The 23,332-nt window shown below is 51.0% G+C and overlaps 12 protein-coding genes across 12 annotated transcripts; 4 read left to right on the top strand and 8 right to left on the bottom strand.

The window, feature by feature from the left end:
* Window positions 1-163: 163 nt before the first annotated feature.
* On the bottom strand, window positions 164-1,111 carry sdh2 (succinate dehydrogenase iron-sulfur protein subunit SDH2; the record flags this gene model as incomplete). Its single annotated transcript, XM_039069831.1, has 3 exons — window positions 164-484; window positions 537-688; window positions 769-1,111. 3 exons carry the CDS (start codon window positions 1,109-1,111, stop codon window positions 164-166), a joined length of 816 nt encoding a protein of 271 aa, XP_038932489.1.
* Window positions 1,112-2,128: 1,017 nt separating this feature from the next.
* On the top strand, window positions 2,129-2,728 carry LCP9604111_2361 (uncharacterized protein; the record flags this gene model as incomplete). The annotated part of the gene is made up of 3 exons (XM_039069830.1): window positions 2,129-2,414; window positions 2,476-2,604; window positions 2,655-2,728. 3 exons carry the CDS (start codon window positions 2,129-2,131, stop codon window positions 2,726-2,728), a joined length of 489 nt encoding a protein of 162 aa, XP_038932488.1.
* A 184-nt stretch (window positions 2,729-2,912) lies between these two features.
* LCP9604111_2360 (uncharacterized protein) lies at window positions 2,913-3,938 on the bottom strand (the record flags this gene model as incomplete). Its single annotated transcript, XM_039069829.1, has 3 exons — window positions 2,913-3,435; window positions 3,483-3,577; window positions 3,639-3,938. 3 exons carry the CDS (start codon window positions 3,936-3,938, stop codon window positions 2,913-2,915), a joined length of 918 nt encoding a protein of 305 aa, XP_038932487.1.
* A 544-nt stretch (window positions 3,939-4,482) lies between these two features.
* LCP9604111_2359 (uncharacterized protein) lies at window positions 4,483-5,031 on the bottom strand (the record flags this gene model as incomplete). Its single annotated transcript, XM_039069827.1, has 1 exon — window positions 4,483-5,031. The coding sequence occupies one exon, from the start codon at window positions 5,029-5,031 to the stop codon at window positions 4,483-4,485; it is 549 nt and encodes a 182-aa protein (XP_038932486.1).
* Window positions 5,032-5,601: 570 nt separating this feature from the next.
* LCP9604111_2358 (uncharacterized protein) lies at window positions 5,602-6,997 on the bottom strand (the record flags this gene model as incomplete). Its single annotated transcript, XM_039069826.1, has 4 exons — window positions 5,602-5,609; window positions 5,666-6,090; window positions 6,149-6,657; window positions 6,779-6,997. 4 exons carry the CDS (start codon window positions 6,995-6,997, stop codon window positions 5,602-5,604), a joined length of 1,161 nt encoding a protein of 386 aa, XP_038932485.1.
* Window positions 6,998-8,373: 1,376 nt separating this feature from the next.
* On the top strand, window positions 8,374-10,181 carry LCP9604111_2357 (putative amidase; the record flags this gene model as incomplete). Its single annotated transcript, XM_039069825.1, has 2 exons — window positions 8,374-8,669; window positions 8,723-10,181. The coding sequence occupies 2 exons, from the start codon at window positions 8,374-8,376 to the stop codon at window positions 10,179-10,181; spliced, it is 1,755 nt and encodes a 584-aa protein (XP_038932484.1).
* Window positions 10,182-11,284: 1,103 nt separating this feature from the next.
* Window positions 11,285-12,653, top strand: LCP9604111_2356 (polysaccharide lyase family 1 protein; the record flags this gene model as incomplete). Its single annotated transcript, XM_039069824.1, has 4 exons — window positions 11,285-11,619; window positions 11,674-11,799; window positions 11,874-12,204; window positions 12,315-12,653. 4 exons carry the CDS (start codon window positions 11,285-11,287, stop codon window positions 12,651-12,653), a joined length of 1,131 nt encoding a protein of 376 aa, XP_038932483.1.
* Window positions 12,654-13,187: 534 nt separating this feature from the next.
* LCP9604111_2355 (putative sexual development protein (LsdA)) lies at window positions 13,188-14,295 on the bottom strand (the record flags this gene model as incomplete). The annotated part of the gene is made up of 2 exons (XM_039069823.1): window positions 13,188-13,895; window positions 13,948-14,295. The coding sequence occupies 2 exons, from the start codon at window positions 14,293-14,295 to the stop codon at window positions 13,188-13,190; spliced, it is 1,056 nt and encodes a 351-aa protein (XP_038932482.1).
* Window positions 14,296-16,511: 2,216 nt separating this feature from the next.
* LCP9604111_2354 (cytochrome P450) lies at window positions 16,512-18,238 on the bottom strand (the record flags this gene model as incomplete). The annotated part of the gene is made up of 3 exons (XM_039069822.1): window positions 16,512-16,559; window positions 16,628-16,772; window positions 16,842-18,238. 3 exons carry the CDS (start codon window positions 18,236-18,238, stop codon window positions 16,512-16,514), a joined length of 1,590 nt encoding a protein of 529 aa, XP_038932481.1.
* Window positions 18,239-18,821: 583 nt separating this feature from the next.
* Window positions 18,822-19,787, top strand: LCP9604111_2353 (SDR family NAD(P)-dependent oxidoreductase; the record flags this gene model as incomplete). The annotated part of the gene is made up of 4 exons (XM_039069821.1): window positions 18,822-19,286; window positions 19,380-19,487; window positions 19,552-19,632; window positions 19,701-19,787. 4 exons carry the CDS (start codon window positions 18,822-18,824, stop codon window positions 19,785-19,787), a joined length of 741 nt encoding a protein of 246 aa, XP_038932480.1.
* A 192-nt stretch (window positions 19,788-19,979) lies between these two features.
* On the bottom strand, window positions 19,980-22,118 carry LCP9604111_2352 (fungal specific transcription factor domain-containing protein; the record flags this gene model as incomplete). The annotated part of the gene is made up of 6 exons (XM_039069820.1): window positions 19,980-20,657; window positions 20,725-20,785; window positions 20,838-20,976; window positions 21,031-21,091; window positions 21,158-22,041; window positions 22,094-22,118. 6 exons carry the CDS (start codon window positions 22,116-22,118, stop codon window positions 19,980-19,982), a joined length of 1,848 nt encoding a protein of 615 aa, XP_038932479.1.
* A 611-nt stretch (window positions 22,119-22,729) lies between these two features.
* Window positions 22,730-23,188, bottom strand: LCP9604111_2351 (RidA family protein; the record flags this gene model as incomplete). The annotated part of the gene is made up of 1 exon (XM_039069819.1): window positions 22,730-23,188. One exon carries the CDS (start codon window positions 23,186-23,188, stop codon window positions 22,730-22,732), a length of 459 nt encoding a protein of 152 aa, XP_038932478.1.
* Between the last annotated feature and the right edge of the window lie 144 nt (window positions 23,189-23,332).

The raw sequence follows: 23,332 nt of genomic DNA, 5'->3' as shown, positions 1-23,332 counted from the left end.
ACTAGTGCATTCCTGTAAGAAACAAAGTTCACAATTTACACCTATAGAAACATCCGTGAAATAGTCGGGGAAAAAGGGAAAAGAAAACAGGAAATAGAGAGACAGAGGAAAGGCATTGGACAGAAAAGAAAATTCCGCGGTACTCCGTTTTATATCCACAACTCTAGACGGCCAACATCTTCTTGATCTCGGCAATTGCGCGACCTGGGTTCAGGCCCTTGGGGCAAGTCCGTGTGCAGTTGAGAATGGTGTGGCAACGGTAGACGCTCATGCTGTTGTCGAGAGCGGCCTTGCGCTCGGCGGTTCTCTCGTCACGGGAATCGATCAACCAACGGAAGGACTGGAGCAGAATGGCGGGTCCAAGGTACTCCTCGCTGTTCCACCAGTACGACGGGCAGGAGGTTGAGCAGCAAGCGCACAGAATGCATTCGTAGAGACCGTCAAGCTTTCTGCGATCCTCGGGGGATTGGCGGTTTTCGAGACCCTGGCAAAATTGTTAGTTTTTGGAGGTGATGCTGGCATATAAAATAACTCACATCTGCGGTGTGAGTATCGCGCTGGAGATATGGCTTGATGGACTTGTATTGCTTGTAGAAGTGGGTCAAATCAGGGACCAGATCCTTGACGACGTAGGTGTGAGGCAAAGGGTAGATGCGCGACTCGGTCTTGGTATCGGTAGGAATGCGGCCTATACAGACAAAGGATTAGCATTCAGTCGGAAGCTGTCGGATGCTATGACATCTCGGGCGTGCGGATCCAGATACATACACAAGCAGGCGAGAGTGTTGACACCGTCGATGTTCATGGCGCAAGAACCGCAGATACCCTCACGGCAAGATCTGCGGAAAGTGAGGGTAGGGTCGAGCTCGTTCTTTATCCGGATGAGCGCGTCAAGCATCATGGGTCCGGTCTTGTTCAGATCGAGCTCGTAGGACTGCATCTGGGGCTTCTCGCTGGGGTGGTCCGGGTTCCAGCGGTAGACCTTGAAGGTCTTGATCTTGGGTTGCACGGTGGGAGTAGGCTCGACGGTCGCATAGGTGCGAGCGAAGGCAGGGCGGAACATCGGCCGCGACGCCGCGAACAATCGCGAAGTGGTACGGAGGGAGGCCATGACGGGTAATCGGAAATGTGAAAAAAACACCGATGTGAATAGGAAAGAGAGGATGAAGAGGGTGAGGAGATTGGGATTGATAGCACAGAGATGAGGAAGAGAGGAGAGGTTTCAGAAGTGTCTAAGCTAGCGACGACGAAGTCGAGTGTCACAAACCAACAGAGATCTTCAAGGAAATGAGGTCGAAGGTGTCTCGCTAGTAACCTCGGGTTTGACGGGTGTCTAGATGCTGACATCAGCGGATATCAGCCAATCAGAACAGAGGTGTTTACAAGCCTCGGGCGGACACGGCGTCGACTTGGAGGTCCAGGAATTTGGCTACTGCGAACACTGCACAGTGATATGGCTATATATGGATTCAATCTTGGTCAATTGGAAATGACAATGAAATCTCATTCAGAAAATACATCAATCATCCCATTTAACCACTCCAATCCTCCATTGATCAGTGATTGCGCCCAGGTCGAAATCCACAAAAAATGGATGCCTCAGGCTTCAATGCTACTTCCTGGTTGCCGAGACGGGAGAACGGCTCCTCCGGCCGACTCAATGGATCATTAGCAGAAGCGATACTACAACATATGCACATACGGAGTGAAGGGAGTATAAAGTACGTAGCTAGCTGGTCACCACCGGCTAGTATGGGTTGTTAGGATCGGTGTATGTCCTGAGCCACTGAAAAATATGTAGGTACTGTATACTAACTATACGGAAGCTTATATGTAACTATAAGAAGTCATTTTCCCACTTTAAGCCTTTTTCTACCGTTTGATACCCTCAATCTAGAAAGCTTAAGAAAGGAGAGAAGAGATTTACAAGAAAGACATTAAGAAAGCCCATTAAAAGACTACATAGCGAAAAGGCTAACCACCCTACTGTTGTTATCAAGGAAAGAGGCCGGCTATTGAATAGGGCGGTGAGCTGTTTTTCTTCCCTTGACTTATCCTCTATGGAGTAGCCCAGATAGCATCAGATTATCATCTCCACATTGATTGGTTCTCTAGATCTTCTCTACTGATGGCTGTATTCATGTTCCGCAATGCTGTTCGCCCCCTTTCGCGGGCCCTGGCCAGAGATTCTCCAACTCGCCATTTCCACCATATCGCCACTGAATTCATCGCCCTTGATGCAACAGGCAGACCGGTCTCCGAGAAGGTTCCCGTGGTTATAGGGAACCCTGGCCAAGCCTATGTGCTCATTTCCCCATCCGTCGGAGAAGCTTTTCGTGATGCTAGCTCAACAGCATCAACGAGAGACCGGTGTAAACTGACATTTTTCCATGACACAAAACACTTTGGCCTTAGTGAGACTCTTCTATCTATAGAAGTTGGCCATATATTAACTAGTAATGTGTTCCATTCTAGCGCCATCGAGTTATCCTCGTCTCCATGTCCCGGCCCAATTTCCCCGTCAGTCTGATTCTAATACAAGCCCTGCAACCATTCTCCTAAGTGGAAAGATGTATGAGATTGTCCTAGATGGGACTGAGGATGGTAATAATTCAGTTCATGCTTCGGATAGTCAATCGCTAATCTATAGACAGCCGAATTTGCCGAACACTCCAGCGCTTCTGGGGAGTATCTAAAGCCCGTGCTTGATCAACTGGAGACTATGTAACTAGGGACCCACTTGGTATGGGATGACGTAACTATGTAGGGGAGCTCGAGTGATGACTCAGCCATCCACTGGGCAGAGGTCATGAGGTCATCCCGTTGGCCCGTTGCCCGGTGGGGTTGAACTTATTAGCCATTGGAAACCGCGACAATTGTCATACTATATATCCAACTATTACAGTCAACAACTAACTGCGATTAACGTAGTTTTGATGCCACTCATAGTCCCGATTCTCCGTCAAGAAAGCCCGAAGAGCCTCAAGCGGCGGCACTGGTTGACGTGCCAGCACATCCGCCATGAGCGGATCAATCGTACCCGTTTCCCCCTTTGAAATACCCTCGTACCATGACAACAGTGCCTGGAAGAACCCTTCCGACTTCCCGCCCTCGTCGGTAGCTGTCTTCAACTGCACAAACTCCTCCGGGGAGACAAGCTCGATCTGAACATTTCGGCCGGTCGTCTCGTTGATCAGATCCACAATCTCAGAGAATGTGATAGTCTGCTGCGCAGTAAGCAGCACGATTTCTCGATCGTGTCCACCCCGGATCATCAGTCGCGCGTTAGCTTCGCCTAACTCCGACCGCAGTGTAAAGGCAATCGATCCGTCGGAGGGCAGGTAGACGGTCGATGTGCTCGGATACCAGCCCATGAAGATCGGGAAGGCGTCTGTGTACAGACCCTCACGGATAGAGGTGAAGTTGATACCGGCCCTGGCTGGGGTTAGTGACTGCATTGTCACGGTCGGGGCTTAGCTTACTGTTTCATCATTTCCTCTGTCATCAGATGGCCTTGTTGAACAGCTGCCTTGGAGTCGGAATTGTATCCGCCGAATGCGAGAGATGTATACCATACCTGTGGCTTTGATGTTAGCTGGGATGGTTGCGTGGGGAGATTGATGACTTGCATGTTTCACGTTCATCTTCTTCGCTGCTTCCACGAAGTTTTGGTGTTGCTTCCGCCGCTTCTCGATGTCGAAGGTGTTGGTACTGACGAAGAAGAGGTTCTCTACGTCTTCGAATGCGGTCTCTAATGTCTGAGGGTCGTCGTAACTTGCTATTCGGAATGCGATCCCTCGGTCTTCGAATTGTTTGCGATTTTCCTCTTTCGAGGACGCTGCAGCATACTCTGACGGTGGGACATTCGCAACAAGGTAGGACAGGACTCCGGCACCGAGGCCTCCAGTCGCTCCTGTAATGAGGTATTTGAGGGTCATTCTGGATCGTAAGAGTTATGAACGTGTTTGGCCAAGGTTCACTGGGACAGGTCAAATTCAAGATATTTCATTCTCTAGAAAAACAAGTGTTCTTACACTTTTATACATCAAATTTTCATCATGACAATACGTTGATCGTAAATATCTTCGCACTAGAATCATCTCTATTATTGATCAGGTTGGTAATCACCAGGATTGATTATTCAACAGCTCGAACAACACCCTAAAGAGATTGGCTCCTTCATTTTGGCAAATGACAACATTGTATTTGAGCCTGCTCCAGGAATTTTAATCAATGATGATACTCGAACGACCGAGTCTTGATATTGTATGAAGCTAATCTCTCCTTCTTACGCAACTATTTATTCACGCAGGAGGAGTAGAGTGATCTCCACAATAACACCAACAGTATAAGCGCCGAATAATAATCCAACTCAGGCCAGAAAGTCAAATCATTTCATGTCTCACTAAAACAAAATAAGCGCCACACTATTTAACGCCTCCAACGACAAACGACTCCCAAAAAAAGAAATTACCAACGCCACTATTTACCAAAAGGAAGCCGCCTGAAAAGCCCCTTTCGTTTCTCCCGTCTCATCATTGGCCTTTGCACAGCACCCGCACCGGAGGGCGTTTCACCAGAGGGGGTTTGCACGGGCTTGTCACGCTCCGCATGCAATCTTCGCAGGTTGAGGAGTTTGGGATCCACAAGCTCATCGGTTAAACCGATGAACTCGCCGAACCTGCAGCGCTTGCTTTCGATATCGATAACGTCTGTCTGCCACCCTTCCCGCTCGTAATCCCACGTGAGCCATGGAGCGACAATCGTGGGATACCGTCTAGTATCTGCGGTTTCGGGACGGATTTGACTGAAAAACACCATCAGACTGTCGAGTGTCATCGAATCGAGCTGGTAGTAATCTTTGATGGTTTTTGGAAAGTTGATATGGCTGTTTCCATGGCAGGACACGAGTGGAGTGATGGGTGTATCGAGGGGGACTCTGAGATACGAGCGTGGAGGGTTGAGTGGAGGTGCTTGTCTGATTTGAGAACCAGCAGCTTGACGGCTGGCAAGACCAGCTCTTGAAGACATGGTATCGGCAACAAGGTAGATATTGAGGTTGTAGATTTGATAACTTGAGCTGGGCTCAGATGAGGATAGATGATGATAGATGAGGTTGAAGATGGTGATATTCCTGTCGAGATTCCTGTCGAGACAGAAGGCTTTATTTATGCGTGGCTCTAGATACTGCTGTTGCAAATGATGTCTATCACATTTCCGTTATTAAAACGTCCCAAATATAGCGCTTCGCCGTTAGACAGCGGCGAGACATCACGAGTTTTATTCTCAAACACGAACATATCGAGGGCTGTTTTCAACCAAGGGAAACCGGGGCTTTGGCTATAATGCTTCGGTCATTCGTTTCATGCTTGATACTCTCAAGCCACGGCGACAAAAAACTGGATGACCAGGTTGTTCATAGACTATTGGCTGATAAAGAAAGAAAATGCGCAGTCAATGCCATGTATGTAGGGCGCGTAGGCTACCCGAAGAAATACTTTTTACATGATATAAGTCGTCTAGTATATATCTATTTACAGATTGGAACAAAAGAAAAGAAACCACTAACTCCCCCTAGACCTGGGGGTTTCAACCCTAACCTCACTCTCCTGCGCGCGAGTAATATTAACCTCATTCGTGACCCGAATCCCGGGACTCCGCGAACCGTGCATCTTATGCCTCGCCTCTTCACTGCGATCACTCCCCCTCGATCCACCTAAGATATCCCTCGAAACCGAGACCTCAGAAGGCATCATCTCATAATCGTCCATCCCAATTTTAGACCAGTTAATGAGACGCTTGCTATCCCGATTGGTGGAGATCGCGGCACTGGGAATAGTTTTAGAATGGCCGAGGCTGTGCAGTTTTGTGGACCGCGAGCGCGAGCGCGTGTGGCTGGACGTATACTCGGCCATGTGTGCGAATAGGTTTCCGAAGACGGGCTTCACCGCTGGCACCGAGAGCGCGACTAGGGTTCCAGCAATCTCGGCGCTCTCGACGCACAGCATCGGATTGTAGGCCCAGCTGCCGTCGGAGTCCCATTGACCTGCGGCTACGAGCCAAACGCGGATTGCGGAGATCACGATAACGCTGTGTATTGTTAGTTTTGTGGGGCTTGGTGAATAAGAATTTTGGGGTGGGAACTCACAAAATACCGGGGAACATCACAAATGATAGCTTGATCTTTTTTTCTAAAGAGACGTGCAGTCCCTTGATGAGTACGGCCGGGATCACGAACATCAGCATGTCACATGCGAGCGATAGCCCTGAGTTCACGGAGTAGACGAGTCCCCATGAGAGACACTTGTAGGTCTTTGGCTCCTCCTGCCACTCGTAGGGCCAGAGTCCTGTTACCGGCTTGCAGTGGAAGATCAGGAGGAAGAGTTGTGGTAGGTATGCGGCGAGAAGGAGCGGCGCGGCGATGATGATGCTCAGGTTGAGTTTTGATGAGCGGGCTGTCAGCCGGAAGTAGAAGGCTAGACCGGAGAGACGACATAGGAAAAGAGCCGTTGTGTAGAGAATGTGGGCGACGAAGTCGAGGACTTCAGTTTCGCGGACCGTGGGAAGTGATAGCACATATTGGATGTATTCGATATGACGACCGCTTCCCAAGTTGATCAGGACGATGGAGAGGATGACAAAGGCAATGTAGAGCATCTATGGGGGCCATTGTTAGTGGATTATGTTTTTGTAACTATTCATAGGCCATTCTATCGCGCACGGCTCGAGGGCGATGCACTAACTGTGCAGATCTGGGGTGAAAAGTGGATGATCTTACCAATGTCAGGATGGCCAATGCATCGTCCAGACCAGTCTTCTTCACAATGAACACCCGGGCATATAGACGTACAATCATCAACAAGCCCGTGAAGCATACCATGAAAATGATTCCCACAATGGCGGACCTATCGCGAGACTCTGCTAGGTATTGGAGCGAGACCCCGCTAGGGATTCTCCCTGCTGCATCTGCAGCAAGGATATCGACGGGGACAGTCATTCCAGGTTTCAAAGTGACATGATCAGAATTGGTAGAGATAGAAGAATATAGATGAAGGAGACCTTGCACATAACGACATCACAGGGCAAGGTCTGGGACGTTGTATGACCCCGGGAAGATAATAATGGCATAATTCTCATAATTTTCTCGAAGCGGGTCTTAACATTCAATAATTCAAAGGGAACAGGATGCCAGTGGCCAACGGGAACTCTGTACCAGCCATATAAACCTCCGGAACCGCGGGTTCAAAGGCGTAATCGAAGCTTATGGAGAAGCTCCCGGGTTTCAGGGTTGCATTCTTCACATTAAACTTTCTGGTGAATAATAGAATCAGCCGTCGGGGTAATATTCTGCAACTGAGTTCGGAGTACGGAGTATAGAAGAGTAGCAACAGATCAAGACAAGCCCTAAGTCTGCTGAACTAATCCGATCTGCGTCTTTCACGTGAAAAATCGGTTAGCACACGCCTTGACTCCAAGCGGCTTGCTTTTCCACCGTCTTCCGGATATTCTGGGACTTCATAGGCCCCCGTATGCGACATGCTCAATCAAAATCTACACCACGCAATGCATGGGCCGAGGAATCCGAGCTAGTCGCAGAATCTCTGGCACGAGGCAACCAATCAAGAGACATTTTCTACTCCGTACTCCGGACTGTGGATCTGATTCGATCGATCGCGGGTGCTCTTAGAAATTGAAATTGAGCTATGTCCCTTCTCCTCTTCACCTCTTCACCTCTATACTCTCTATTAAGGACCGACCTTCATTTTCAGTCTTTCTTCTAGAGGCTAGGAATTGAGGAATCAGTTTCTAATGATGACATTTCAGGTCCCTCCGAGTTCAAATGTTCCGGGTCGAGACTTCCCGAGCTGCTAGCCCGATCGCCCGATCAAATGGAGCGCACTCGGTTACGATAGCATTCGATGGAGTCGGCTGTTTCTTCGGATCCAGTTAAACGAGCAATTGGAGGCAGGTAATTTCGGTTCCGCCAACTACTCCGTACCAAAGTTTTTCGCGCTAGCATATAGATTAATTGATACATCTCCAAATTAAACGGCCCATTTTGGTCAACTCGGCCATCTCGGTCGCCTTGAACATTTTCTTCCCATGGTTTGGCGGAGATGTGGACGGAATAAGATAAGATAGAATAGAAAAGCCGCCCAAAGCAGATCAAATAGAAAGAACGGAGCCCAAAGGAAGTGCGAAAGATTGAAAACAGCGGAAATGAGAATATTTTGCAAATGCGGGTTTATTGGTGCTTAGTCACCTGCAGGGGCACCGAGGGATCCACGGTATGTTGTCGGGGGTACTCCGTATAACAGCACGAACTCCCCCAAAATATTGGCATTTCTGCCACATGGCAATCTAATTATCACCATGGCACCTCTAATTCAAACATTGGTGAGCGGTCTCGCCTTGGTGAGCTCCGTTATTGCTCAAGAGTCCGACTGTTTGGTCGACTCCCAGATCCTCGTCGATCCCTACCTTTATGACTTCCCTCGCCTGGGCGGTAATGGCGCTGCACAGTTCGCTATGCGCCCCTGTCACGGTTTCAAGCTGGAGGAGGCTACGATCGATCAGATCCAAGCCGAGCTGAAGAATGGCACTTTCACTGGCGTCCAGTTGCTGGAGTGCTACATGGACCGTGTCCACCAGACCCAGCCTTATTTGAAGTATGTTAGTTATGTTGAATCTCGTCAAAATTGTTGACTAACAGCCTTGCTAGTGCTATCCTGCAAGTGAACCCGGATGCTTTCACCATTGCCAAGAAGCTCGATGAGGAGCGTGCTGCAGGCACTGTCCGTGGTCCTCTTCACGGTATTCCCTTCATTGTCAAGGACAACATCGCCAGTAAGGATCGTTTGGAGACCACTGCCGGCAGCTGGGCTCTTCTCGGTAATGTCGTGCCCCGTGATTCTCATGTCGTTCACGGCATGCGCAAGGCCGGTGCTCTGCTTCTCGGCAAGGCTGCTCTGAGTGAGTGGGCCGATATGCGCTCCAACAACTACTCCGAAGGCTTCAGTGCCCGTGGTGGTCAGTGCCGCAGTGCTTACAACTTCACCGTTAACCCCGGTGGTAGCAGCACTGGCTCTGGTGTTGCTGTCGCTGCTAACCTGGTGCCTATTGCTCTTGGAACCGAGACCGATGGCTCTGTCATCAACCCTGCTCAGCGCAACTCTATTGTTGGCATCAAGCCCACCGTCGGTCTGACCTCGCGTGCTGGTGTCATCCCGGAATCGACCCACCAGGACACCGTCGGCACCTTCGGCAAGACCGTCCGTGATGCTGTTTACGCCCTCGATGCCATCTACGGCATTGACCCCCGCGACAACTACACCTCCGCTCAGGAGGGTCTCACCCCCGTCGGTGGATACACCCAGTTTCTGAGCAACCAGACCGCTCTTAAGGGCGCCGTCTTCGGTATTCCCTGGAAGTCCTTCTGGGCCCTCGGCGACGCCGACCAAATCGCCCAGCTCCTTGATCTGGTCAAGCTGATCGAGTCCGCTGGCGCCACCGTCATCAACGGCACCGAGCTGCCCCACTATAAGGAGATTGTCTCGCCCGACGGCTGGAACTGGGACTATGGCACCACCCGCGGCTACTCCAACGAGTCCTCTTACTCCTACATCAAGGTTGACTTCTACAACAACCTGCGTGACTACCTGTCCGAGGTCGAGAACACTAACGTCCGCTCTGTCGAGGACCTCGTCCAGTACAACATCGATAACTACGGCTCCGAGGGTGGTCTGCCCGGTATCCACCCTGCCTTCGGCTCTGGCCAGGACGGTCTCATCGCTTCCCTTGAGAGCAAGGGCATTATGAACGAGACATACTTCCAGGCTTTGGAGTTCTGCCGGCGCACTACCCGTGAGGAGGGTATCGATGCTGCTTTGAAGCACGGCAACCGTACTCTCGACGGTCTCCTTGTGCCTCCCGATGTCGCCCAGAGCGTTGAGATTGCCGCCCAGGCTGGATACCCCGTTATTACTGTTCCTGGTGGCGTCAGCGATGTCTCGGGCATGCCCTTTGGCCTTGCTATCATGAACACTGCTTTCTCCGAGGCCACCTTGATCAAGTACGCCAGTGCTATCGAGGATCTGAAGAAGAACCACGGCCCCAAGTACGACCGTGCACTGCCTGAGTGGCGCGGCTACCTGCAGCGCCCTCTCCCCGTCGCTTTCTAGGCGAGATTGGAGTGGATCATCTTTCAAAATGGTTATAGCCGTGTGATCATCTTTTTCCTTCTTGTTGTATACCACACCTCGTTATATAGACTAGAATGTTTTAATGGGTAGAATTCATTTAGAGATTCTCATCCATTTCTTCTTCTATGGCCTTTCTATATGAAACACGCCAATTAGTATATTTCTAACAATGTTTCTCCAACAAATCCCCGAAATTATTTCGAACACGGAACTTCTAGTGGATCTCATCTGACAGCTCTGGTGGGTAACTCTCAGATCATGGGCTGGACCTGATCTTCGCATCTCATTGATGCGATAATAACAAACTGTTTGTTGAAGATCGACGGAGGAAATCGCCAAGACGGAGGAATTATCGTCCCCCAAACCCCCTTGGGCATTGCGCGGGATAAATCAGAAAATGAACACATACCATAGTCCGTACAAAAAGGAGAGACTCAATTGGACCTCGGAGACATGTTCATTGAGCAAAAAGTCCGGCCACAAAGCTGTCAAGCTTACTCCAACTGTTACAAATGTGGGGAACATCCCAGAGGTGAAACATCTTCATGCACCGGAGCCGATCGTCCAACGCTGGCCTGATTTACGACTTTGTGGCGCCGGATCACTCTACTTTAATTCCTGGAATGTTTGCAACTTGCCATTCACGGAGGACCTTGTATACTAATTATCCCAGTCACACCCGATTGGTGTATCTATCACCTCCTATATTACGCGTCTGCAATTCTTCCGGACTCCTCTCCAAATCTAACCCCTGCATAGCACGACTCGTTGCTTTTCTCCGCAAAATGGTGGACACCAACGCTAATACCCGGCCATACATGGGGCCCACGTTTCTATGCTAAACCAAGACCTAGGGCTTCGGTACTGTGCCGGGCCAACATCGGCTTCACTCTGACGGTGTATACCCGGGTGCGGAGATTCTATTCTCAAACATGCTAGTCTCAGCTTGGGAGAGCCATCTGCATTAGACGGATTGCTTGTTCCTATATAAGACTACGCCCACCGCGACCGACATGTTTCCCTCAGCTCTTCACCCAATTACTCCAATCCCCCAAACCTAGGTAGAATTACCAGGTCCCACAATGAAGATCGCAGCCATCCTTGCAGCACTCGCAGTGCGAGCTGCGGCCGTCGGTGTCTCCGGCGCAGCAGAGGGTTTTGCCAAGGGCGTCACTGGCGGTGGCTCTGCCACGCCTGTCTACCCCAGCACCACAGCCGAGCTGGTCTCGTACCTGGGTGACTCTTCAGCGCGCGTGATCGTCCTGTCCCAGACCTTCGACTTCACCAGCACAGAGGGAACTACTACCTCTACTGGCTGCGCGCCTTGGGGTACTGCGTCTGCTTGCCAGGTTGCCATCAACCAGAACGACTGGTGCACGAACTACGAGCCGGACGCACCCTCCGTCTCTGTCAGCTAGTACGCATTCCACACCCCATAATTCCAATCAACCATACTGACTGGCTCTCTCAGTGACAACGCCGGTGTCCTCGGCATAACCGTCAAATCCAACAAATCCCTCATCGGCTCCGGCTCGGCTGGTATCATCAAGGGCAAGGGTCTGCGAATCGTCAGCGGTGCGAGCAACATCATCATCCAGTAAGATACTGCCTACTACTACCTACAGATACTATACGCAATTAAACCAGATCCCGAAACTAACACCCACGCAGGAACATCGCCATCACCGACATCAACCCTAAGTACGTCTGGGGCGGTGATGCCATCACCATCGACAACTCAGACCTAGTCTGGATCGACCACGTCACAACCGCCCGCATCGGACGCCAACACATCGTGCTCGGTACTGATGCCTCCAAGCGCGTCACCATCTCCAACAACTACATCAACGGCGTGACCGATTACTCCGCCACCTGCGACGGATACCACTACTGGGGCATCTACCTCGACGGATCCAGCGACCTCGTTACCCTGAAGGGCAACTACATCTACCACACCAGTGGACGTGCGCCAAAGGTGCAGGGAAATACACTTTTGCATGCTGTGAGTTGAATCAATTTTGCCTTTTTCTTGAGTTTTAATTCTCTTTTGGGAAGATCAACTCTCTCGGGAGTTCTATTTTGGAAATATGAATACATACTAACACACGCCAGGTTAACAACTACTGGTACCAGAACTCGGGACACGCGTTCGAGATCGGCTCCGGCGGATATGTTCTCGCTGAGGGAAATGTGTTCCAGAATATTGTGGCTGTTGCTGAGTCGCCTATTGATGGACAGTTGTTTTCGTCGCCGGATACCACCACCAATGCTGTCTGCAGCACGTATCTTGGTCGGGTCTGTCAGGTCAATGGATTTGGGTCTTCCGGAACCTTTAGTCAGGCTGATACTGCATTCTTGACCAATTTCTCAGGAAAGAATATTGCGGCTGCGACGGCTTACACGGCTGTTGTTGCCAGTGTCACTGCTAATGCTGGCCAGGGTAAGCTTTAAGGTGAGTTTGCTATGTACATTTGTCTTTTGACGTCCATGGGTACTTCACCAGCCACCCGGTGGGTAACCTTGGAACCTTGAAAGGTTATCTCCAGGCTATCATTCCAGACTGGGACATCCTGAGGTCAGGGAGCCCGATTATCTACATAAATACATATGCTTTGCACAATCCAGTTTGTTGTTGGTTTCTTTGCTCGTAATAACAACTCTGGCCAAAAATCTCCGCAGCCATGCTTGTCAGTTTCATTAATAAAGCGATATTTGCCTACTTGAGCAATAACAACGGCCGTGCTCAAGAGTCATCGCATTGAACGGCCTTTCCGAGGAGCCCCAACGATCTAAACAATATGTTTCATGTGATCTACTAGGATTTATGTTGAGGAAGTCAGGAACTTTATTCATTGACAAGTGTAATAAGCCTAGAACTAGTTCAAGTCGATGGGATGTACAAGTCGTGCTCAAGTCATAGGGCTAATGATAGTGATGTGCGTATGAAGTATTGATCTTCTAGAGGCGATTGAGGATGTAGTTCAATCAGTCGATGACGAAAAGGCCAGGTCCGGCGAGAGTCGCTTTCGCCACGCTGTATGCATTTGGGAATGGCCCCTTGGCTGTGGTAACCGCAGCGATGGTAAACCCGTTCATCTGATGTGCGTCATAGGGGAACAAAGCCTCTGCAGTAATCGTCTCGTCCTCTTTGGAGATAACCCGGAGAGATTCCACGATCGGCAGATTTTGCTGGTTGATATAGGTGAGCCAAAGGGTGCTAGGGTCGATCCCCTTTTGATTATCGAAGGAAAACTTAATGTTTTTGGTATCTGCAGTCGGGGGTATGATGACGTTGAGATGTGCAAAAGTCTTAAGCGGAATGGAGTCAATGTTGGGGCAGGTTCCAGGCACGACGAAGCTCTGAATGGCAGTGAAGGCAAAGTTGAGATCACTGGTCGTCAAGAAAGGCAGTTCACTAGGCACCTTGCCCTGCATGATGCGGAACCAACCCTGCTGTTCTCCCTCCTGGCCAATAATGGATGAAACCCCACGTGTTAGCGCGAAGTCACCGCCGATAGCAAATTTCTCCACGACGTCCTGTAGGGTTCCCAAAACCACATCTGTGAAGGTGGTGGCGAGCGAAATGGCGGTATCGAAATCATGGACCGGGAAAGTATACCGGCAAGGCTGGATTGGGTCAATACCCACATGGGCCAAGGCATTGTTGGCATCCAGGGCATGGAGCTCCTCTTGCTGCGTCATATCAGTATATGTCACCGAGCGATACGGAAATATCATCTCGTACAGCCAGAATCACCTTCAAGCCATCCAAAACAAAGTCATAATCGTCTTCGTCAGCGAAGCGATAACCCAAGGCCCTGTCGATGATGTTTTTAATCAGTTGGTCGAAGAAGGCAACTTCAAACAGTTCGTTGAATGCGATAAGCTTGAGGTTGGTGATTCCTCCTTGGCTGATACCAACGGGAGGAGGTGCATTTGACAGAGTTCCGTGAGAATTCTGCTCAATCACCTCCAGCTCACTGGGGCTTGGAGTAGGTAGTCCGTCAGGAAGAGGGTGAGCCGATACATTCGGAAATGGAGCGGCAAAAGCCAAGGAGGCCACACCCAGAAGTGCGGCAATGTGGAAGCGCATATCGGTGTTAAAGAAAAGTAGTTGGAATGAGAGACGCTATCAATGGGTGATAACAAGGAGTATATATGTCTGCAAGTGGAAGTCGAAGTTGTGAAGTTAAGTCAAGTGGAGTTGAGGAAGTTGAGGGAAGTTGAGTCGAGTGGCTATAAAAGGAAGGAACGGCTCTGGAGGAAGTTGTATATATCTTCACATTCTATTCTTCTTTAAACTTGCCCCTCTACACATCCCGAGTAACCCTACTCTTCAGCTCTCCCTGTCCATGTGGGTCTACAAATAATTATGTTCGAGGCATTGGTGTCGCTGCCTCTGTTGATGATCACTGGTTTCTCTCTTCACTTTCAGAACACCACCAAAAACCACCAAAGTGGATGGGAGCATATTTGGGTCTTCGAATGGGGTAATTCCTGGCACTACTGAATAGTATAGCTGATAAGGATCCATTTAAGGATCCAATGTACACATACTCTTTTGCTGGTAAGTGAAAACCTACTGAGAGATATGAAACATGTCAATGCTTTATACATGAGGACTGATGCCAACCAGAAAATCTCGATATCACCTAAGAGCACTCTTTACCTCGGAAGAGGATGTGATCTGCTTTGAATCTTGCAAAGGATAATACCAAAAACTGGAAAGCCACCACTCTCAAGAAGATGAAAGTAAGTCAATGTCCGAATATTATTGAATAGTTATAGACACTAACTTCTGCTTTTACGGATAGGAAAGGGTTGCGTATGTCATTGATAAGCCTGCAGAAGAGGATATCATTTCAATTGTATACTCTGAAGACGAAGAAAAGCCAAGCCAATACTTTTATCGAACTTTCAACGATGAGAACTTTTTCTATTGCTTTTCTTGGGTATACGATATCCTTGATCTCCAGAATTCTTCCGAGCAAGGACGTTCCTTCATTTGAAGTAAGTATACCCAATCCCTAAAGGCTATTATCCAGAAAGCTAATAAAAGTTGAAGACATATGGGCCAATCTTGCTACTAAGGTAAAGATTCGGACTGATTGTGTGCGTTCAACTGGAGAAAAGCACCTCATGGCTGCCAGGAAGATGAATGAGATCCATACCTTTTGGTATACGATGGCACACTTCCGCAATTCAGCCACCTCAATCCGACACTTGCGCTATTGGAGTCTTACGGAGTTCAAACGAGAATGAAAGAGGCTTGGCTGGCAACAGAGAAGAAAAAGGTTTGGGAGAATGATGAACCGTTCAGTCCTGCAGATGAGTGGTCAGAATCTGTCCTGTGCCTTGGACGGCCGACAGATGAGTCGAGCCGGGAGGTTGTCTTCTAGAATTAAGTACTCTTCACTACCTACTTCAATGCCGAATCCGTAGCGGCTCGTGGTTGAATGCCTGGTTTTGTAGATTTGATGCCTGAATTATGCCTGATTTTAGACCGCCTTTCACAACGCGTATAACGTAATCGGTAAGCGAGTCGGCCATGTAAGCCAGCCGGCCACCCCAAAACACATAGTAAATGCGGTAAATTACAACTTGATATATCAACAACGGTACTTTTTATGAAGGTTTCCCTAGAGAGTATTGCTTTTTGGGTCATTTCCAGTATCTCTAAGAAGTTTAATAAAGATTGATGCCTTTGTGGTTGCATGATATATATTTCTAGCTTTTAGCAACGTAATTTTCGGTAATTTTTGAAATGGTCACAAAATAGCGATCTGCTCTCTTTGATATTGATACAGAGTGCTATGAAGCCTTATCGGTGACTATCGACAAGCAAGGAGATAAAATGAAAACATGGTTGTTGAAGTATAAATGTAGATTTTATTATGTGTTTTGGGGTGGCTGGCTGGCTTACATGGCCGACTCGCTTACCGATTACGTTACCGTGTTTTGTAAACATAATTGAAGCAGCTCTCTAACCTAATCCCTTGAGGCCTTTTCGGCGCCCGCCTCACTTCGGCTCGACTCTTCATCTGTCCCAGTCAGGGTATCTGGTGGTGCCACCAAGTTCACAGAAACCAAAGGTTCGGGTCGAAAGGCAAGCAAGCGCGCTGGACAGCCTTCTTTCATGTCTCCCTACCTGCAGGTTGCTCCGGGATAGCACCAATTGCTCACTACAGCCTAGCGATCAACGATATGGAACCAAAAGTCCATGGATATCTCCCTTGGAATATGATAGCTACAGGGCATGGGGCCACGGCCCATGGGCACATATCTACAACCTAACCCGCTGTCGCTACCTCAAGCATTACCACCAAGCTCCTCAAATTTGATGAGGCAAGTATGCTCCTGCAGGGGTATCAGTGTTGAACACGCGTCATTTCCGGATTGTGCAAGTCAGGATCAAGTGAACATACCAGCATCTTAGGGAATCTATCGTCATAAAAAACCTCGAATCGAGCAGTGATCCCCGGTGTGATGTCTTCAAATCCAGGCGCGATCGTGGTGCTGTACTTGCGGTATATCGTTGCCGCGAGCGTTGTCATTTCGGCCATTGCCAAGCTGTTGGAAAGTGAATCAGCGTTTTGCACACCCACTACACAAAAGGAAACAGAGGAGGAAATAACGAACTGTAAACCGATGCACATCCTGCCGCCACTCGAAAAGGCCCAGAACCAGCGGTTCATCTCGGCCGCCTGCGGCCCCAGCCAGCGATCGGGGTTGAAAGTTCGAGGATCCTTGAAAACTTCGGGGTTGCGGTGGAGGGTGAATGGAGACATGCCCACGGTAACATTTGCCGGGATATTGTACCCGTCGATGACGGTATCGGCGACGCTCGATCTCGGCTCAAAAGTCGGCAAGGGGGCATAGAGCCTTAGCGTCTCCTTGATGACGGCGTTCAGGTAGATGCACTTGTCGCTCGCCTCGGCAGTGGGAAGGCCGTGGCCGTTGAGTGACTCCCTGGACAGTCCGAGGACTTCCCGTCTCAGCTTCTCCTGAAAGGCCTTGTTTCTAGGCTGAGAAAGGGACCATATCAGGAACATGAGCGTGTCGCTGGTCGTGTCGATGCCGGCTAGGAAGTGGTCTGCGCACTCTGAGGCAATCTCCAAGTCATCCAGACCGTCTGTCTTGTGGGTCTGATGGTACGCCCAGAGGCGCTCGAGGATAGACGAGCCCTCGGCTTCCTCCGAGGGCCGACCCTCCTTCTCGGACATTTCCATATCCGACCGGAAGCTCCTATACGCCTGCAGCGCAAACTCTCGAATGCCGGTGTATGTGGCGGGTTTCTGCATGGGCAGAAGCGGCTGGACAACAGTCTCCATTGTGTTGGTGCGCGAATAAAGCCACTTCGTCACTGTATTCAAGTGCACGGTGAACCACGAAAGCTTGCGCCGAGACGGATCTAAGATGTCGCCAATCAGAGCCCGGTGCGGCTCTGAGCCTTCCAGGGCAGACGTGGACCCGTACCTGCCGTACAGGAACTCGGTGATGTTATCGAGGGAGTAGTAGTGTAGTGTGCTGAAGATCTCGCTCACGTGCCCGGGCTCCGCGTCGATGAGAGCCATGTACTTCCGCGCCTTCTCCTCGACCATGCCAGTAGAGGGCTCCTTGAGCATAGTGGATTTGGAGTAGGCGTGTGATAGGAGCTTCTTCCTCTGGCCGTGCTCCACCGCCGAGTGGAAGGTGAATAGGTTCTGGCGGCCGTAGACGTCAAACATGCGGTAGAAGCCCGTTCGGCCGTACTTGCTACCGGGCCCGTAGATGGTCCGCAGCGCCGCCAGGCTGTTGAACGAGACCTCGTCCGGGCCGATGCGGACGACGGGGCCGTATTTCTGGTGCAGGTGGTGGATGGTACGGGTGCGCGCGCCCTTCCAGTCCTCGTATGCCAGACGCCATTTTGTCAAAGCGAACGCCTTGGGCCCGGGTACGCGACTCAGGGGACTCAGAAATAGGGGATCGAGGAGTAGATATTTGATGAGGAAGAGGACCGGCGCCAACACGACGGCGATGACCGACAAGGATGCCATCTGGAACAGCTTCTCACTCACACTAACCCCGCGGAATTGTCTATTTGTAATTTTAATGGCGGCAAGTCGTTAAGTAACGAGCCGAAATTATAATAATAAAGGTTTCAACCTCTATGTGCTTTCTGATCCAAACTCATGACTTGGGAGGAGTATCATACGTAGTCCACCACTTGTACCTTACTAGATAACAGCTCTGATAAGCACCGCATACTGACGCTCTTTTTGGTCTAACCACAACCACTAAGACGACCCATAAAATCAGCATTTGTCCCCCGCTTCCTTTGGCGGTACGTAGCGGGGGGCCCGATAGCGATATCGATAGCCTTCGTGCTTATCAGGCCCCCGCTGGCGCTAATGTACGTTGGACAGGCTATGGAGAAGCCTAATCTGCTGATGTCGGACAGTCCGACATCATGGATAGGGCTGACTGAGCAGGATACATTGTGTCCTGGTTCGTGTTTACGCCCGCCCGACGACGACAGATATTAGCAGTGCATTTGCAGGGAAGTATTCGGTGCATCGGCCATAGGAGAGACCTCAAAGTCAACACGACTCCATCTACCCCGTGTGCACTGTCGAAGCAATGGCATCTTCACCGACTCCCGTAGTCCTCATCACAGCCGGTAGCGCAGGCCTGGGTGCCGCGACCGTCCGTCTCTTCGCAAAACACGGGTACCGCGTCGTGATTAACTACAACGCGAACGCGCAGCGTGCCGAAGCCCTGTGCGCCGAGCTTGGTGGCGATGGCCACGTCACGATCCAGGCCAACCTGGGCTCGCGGGACGACGTCGAGCGCCTTGTGCGTGAGGCCTACGCGCAGATGGGCCGCCTGGACGTCGTCTTCTCTAACGGCGGCTGGACTCGCTTTAGCGACACGACGTCGCTGGACGACAACGCCGTCGAAGCGGACTGGGACCGTGCCTTCGCTATGAACGTCAAGTCGCACCTCTGGCTGCTGCAGGCGGCGCGACCGCACCTCGACGAGACGGAGGGGGCGTTCGTCACGACGTCTTCTATTACGGGCCTGCAGGGTATGGGGAGCTCGTTGGTACGTTTCCTTGACCCCGGGTAGCTTGGTATTGGAATACCACGTCGAGGATTGCGTAAGTTATCGAGAAACTAACAACGTCTTGTCGTTCAGGCTTATTCGGCTACGAAGGCTGCACAGCTACACATGGTCAGGGGCCTCGCCACCATGGTGGCGCCCAAGATCCGGGTGAATAGCGTGTCGCCTGGGCTGCTTCAAACGGTGAGGATTTCCCCGTCTATCTACCATGAGTGATAGGAATGAGGGCTAATCTTTTAATCACCAGGAATGGGCAGAGCGGTTTAGCGAAGAGCAGAAGGAAGCCCACAGGGAAAAAACCAAGCTGAAGAGGTTTGTCGCAGTCGAGGTAAGTTGTTTGAACCCCAACCTTTCTGTCACTTCAACGGTGTGTTAACTTATTGGCACCACCATTAGGATGTGGCCGCCCAGGTTCTTAGTCTGGCGACGTCGAAGAGTATGACTGGGGCAAACATAATCATTGATGCTGGATATACGCTATAGAACTAACAGATAGAAACGAAATAAGTAATTGCAAAAACTCTTCAGCTTCTCCTCCTCAATGTGGTGCGGTCGGTAGATGTAAAATCGTGGTGTATGCTATCACGGCTGGCTTTCCGGCTCGCTTAAGGCCATGCCAAAAGGGGCTGGATATAGCACAAAGTTTTATCCAGGAGCGAATAGTTCGTTGACTGGTCAACCGGAATCACGCAAGTCCTTATACCGTCTAGAAATCTCAGCAATCATGCCTCTAATTTTGTTCGCGGCCGGGAACTTGACGCCTAGCGTGTCGAACAAGGCAATGGCGAGGTCCAGGTCCTCGATCGCCCTCGTCTCCTTGAGGATGGTGACGAGGTTCTCCGGAAGCACCGTAGTCGAGTAGATGCGCGACAACGTTGCGGTGAAGAGGGCCAGAAGGTTGAGCCAGTTGTAGGCGAGCCGGTGCTGGCGGTGCAAGTTGAAGGCTTGGCGGATGGACATGGACGCCGCCTCAGCGAGCGTCTTAACGCGCTCGCGGTCCATGGTGGGCAGCAGCGGCGAGGGGCGGTAGAGCATGGCCAGGTGATAGTAGTAGTTGAAGTCGAACCAGCTGGTGCACAGGTGCGGCACCTGGTCGTTGACGTCGGGCAGCGGGAACGGCATGTCGCGTCGCCAGTCGATGAGCTCCTTGTGCAGCGAGTGTAGGATGGCCTCGCGCTGCTCCGTGTTCAGGGACGCGGCCTGGCGGTTGGAGTAGACCTGCCGGGTGATTTTGCCGGCGATCCTGCGGAGGGCGAGGATGTGAAGCGGAATGGCCATGAGCGATGGCTCGAGGGAGCTCGGCGGGCGAATACCGTCGGGTGTGATATTCTCGTCGTCTACACTGACAAAGGGCTTTGGTTACCGTTAGTAGTCAGCATGTGTTGCCTTTGGAGGATGCTCCGCTAAGGGGCTGTCGCACCGTGATGTTGATATCATCATCGTGAAGAGCAAAGGGTCGGCCCAGCGCATTTGATACGACACTAATGAGCTAGTCAGTGGATACTGTAAGATAGAACGGTATGTTGTACTTACCGATCCATCATGTAGATGGAGAAGAAGATGCGCTTGCGTCTCTGCTCCATGTCGACGGGCATTCCGGCATAGATTGAGGATGAATGCAACCCCATGCCTACAGCGAGTCGAGCCGCCATGCCGACAAGATACCAGGTATCTGCAGCTTTATGTTAGGACGTGTTCAACCGATGTCCGGCCCGATGCTACTGACTTGGACCTAGCTGGTTGAAGAACGAGTACGAGACCTGCAACATGATGGCCTCCAGCGCAGCCTAGAGAGACCACAGTCAGTGAGTTACAGCTGCCAAGCAGATGATTCGGTTTGAAGGGTTACGCACCATCTCGCCATAGGCTATGGCTTGCTCGAAATATTGAAGTGCCTTGGTGTAATATACCCTAGATTCAGACTCTTCTGACAGTGAAACGGAACAGTACGCTGTGGACCCAACGGCGAGCACCATCCAGATGCGGAATAAGGTCAAGGGCGAGCACGCCGCCGCATCGTGCGGGTTATCACGGAGGTGCTGTAGGCTCTGCAGGAACTCACCCCTGTGTAAGATTGGATATAGAGTATGGGAATGAGCAAAGTAGAAGTCCACTAGTTGATCGATGTGTGACTGGTCACTCGGCAGATCCAGAGCCACGCCGACATCGTTGGACAACCCCGTGATGTCTGCAACAACAACATCACCAAATAGTAGCGGGTGGGTAGAGACAGACTCATTCAGACCCTCAAACAGGGAGGGGTCCAAGAGGTCTGAGGGGGAGTTGAAGTCGAATAGCGGCGCCCCGGCGTAGTTCGCGCCGCGGTCGCTAACGAAGGTGAAGTCGGCCTTATCCGGTGTCAGTCGGCGGAGCACGACCTGTGTGAGTCTTGCGAAGGAGATGCCCGATGTTGAGCCGAGGTGCCGCTCCGCCGTGGCTTCAAGTGAGAGCGTCTTAAGCTCGTCGACGAAGCACGGTGGAGGGGGTGGCGCAGGCGGTTCTGGGAAAAGCAAGTCGGCCAGGTTGCCGGGCATGCTGGTCGCAGTGTCGGACTCCTGCTGAGGCATGCCAGAGTCGTGATCCATTACCACCGTATTGCCGCCCATACTTGACTCTGTATAAGCCTGCTGATCATCGCCGCCGAAAGACAAGGGTCCCCCGTCTGTAAGCGGGGATGACATCTGGGCCATCTTCTTTTCCATGTCCTGCAGCTTTTTCTCCAGGCTGCGGACATACGCTACAGGGTATGATGCACTCTGGCAGTCGTCGTCGAGAAAGCTGCACCTCACATGGGCGACCCGGCAGTTCCTGCATGATGGCAACGCCCTATCGCACCGCTTCTTCCTCTTATGACACCGGGAGCATGACGTCCTTGCTTCCGCCGTAGCTGTCTGATGCGACGACATTACCCTTGAACAAAACGGGTATAGCCTATGGTTACATTAGGTAGGCGCAATACGCGTAGCCTGTAGGTTGTCGATCCAAGATTGGAGTTGCTTATCATTTGGCTCCGTATATCTTACAGTACATACGTACCGTATCTTGACTCGAGTGATTGGATGACCAACCAAAGTGATTGGATAACCAACTACTCCGTACCTAGGTCACTTTAAGGTTAGGGAGTTTTATGTTGAATATCAAGATTGAATACATCCATGGATACACGGTTAAATACGTCATCTAGAAGACCATGTGGCCACGGTAAGGTGGATACCGCACAAATGTGTATATTACCATTTGTCAGCAAGTCTCAGTTACCATACATTCATAAAAGATCCACCCGGAGCCCAGCTGCACCCCACATCCAGTTTCCCCGCGATAAGCGATGACCAGACACCCAGGCCGAGTCATGGCCGAGCATCTCCAAGTTTCCCACGTGATTCCCTCCCGCTGCCTTTGTCTAAGCTACGCTGCAAATCCCCACACTAGAACTCAACCACGGCAACTGCCTTGACCTCGACGATCATCCGCGTATCAGGAAGCTCCCTGACCCCGATGGTGGCCCGCGCAGGCGCGCTAGCACGATCGGCAAAGACCTTGTTCCACTCCTCGTTCATCCCCGCATACTGTGACTCCATGTCCAGGATGTAGACCACGGCGTCGATGACGTTGTGGATGCCTCCCTTGCCGCCCGAGGCGCCCTTGATGATGGCGTCGACGTTGGCGAGCACCGCAGCCGTCTGCTTGCGAATGTCCAGGGTGCGCGTGCCGTCGGCGTTCTCGGTGACGCCCTCCCAGGTGCCGTCGGGTCGGACGCACGCCGTTCCTGAGATGTAGATGGTCTTGTGCGTCGAGGTCGGTGGCGCGATGCGGGCTTGGGGGAACCGCGTCGGACCCTCGGGCAGGTCGGGATTGCTGAGGAAAGCTTGGCCGTTGGGAGACATTGTGGCGTAAGTCGTCAGACCGAGGATTAACGATGTAAGTTTGTGTTTGAGAGATACGGAAAGAAACGAAAGATTGACTTGTTTGGGTATAATAGTTGCAGTACATGACCTCGTCCCTCTCAACTCTACTCTAAATACCCGAAT

The sequence above is a fragment of the Penicillium roqueforti genome, assembly GCF_015533775.1.
Source record: "Penicillium roqueforti strain LCP96 04111 chromosome Unknown scaffold_02, whole genome shotgun sequence".
NCBI lineage: Eukaryota > Fungi > Ascomycota > Eurotiomycetes > Eurotiales > Aspergillaceae > Penicillium > Penicillium roqueforti.
This window is presented reverse-complemented; position numbering and strand designations above follow the sequence as displayed.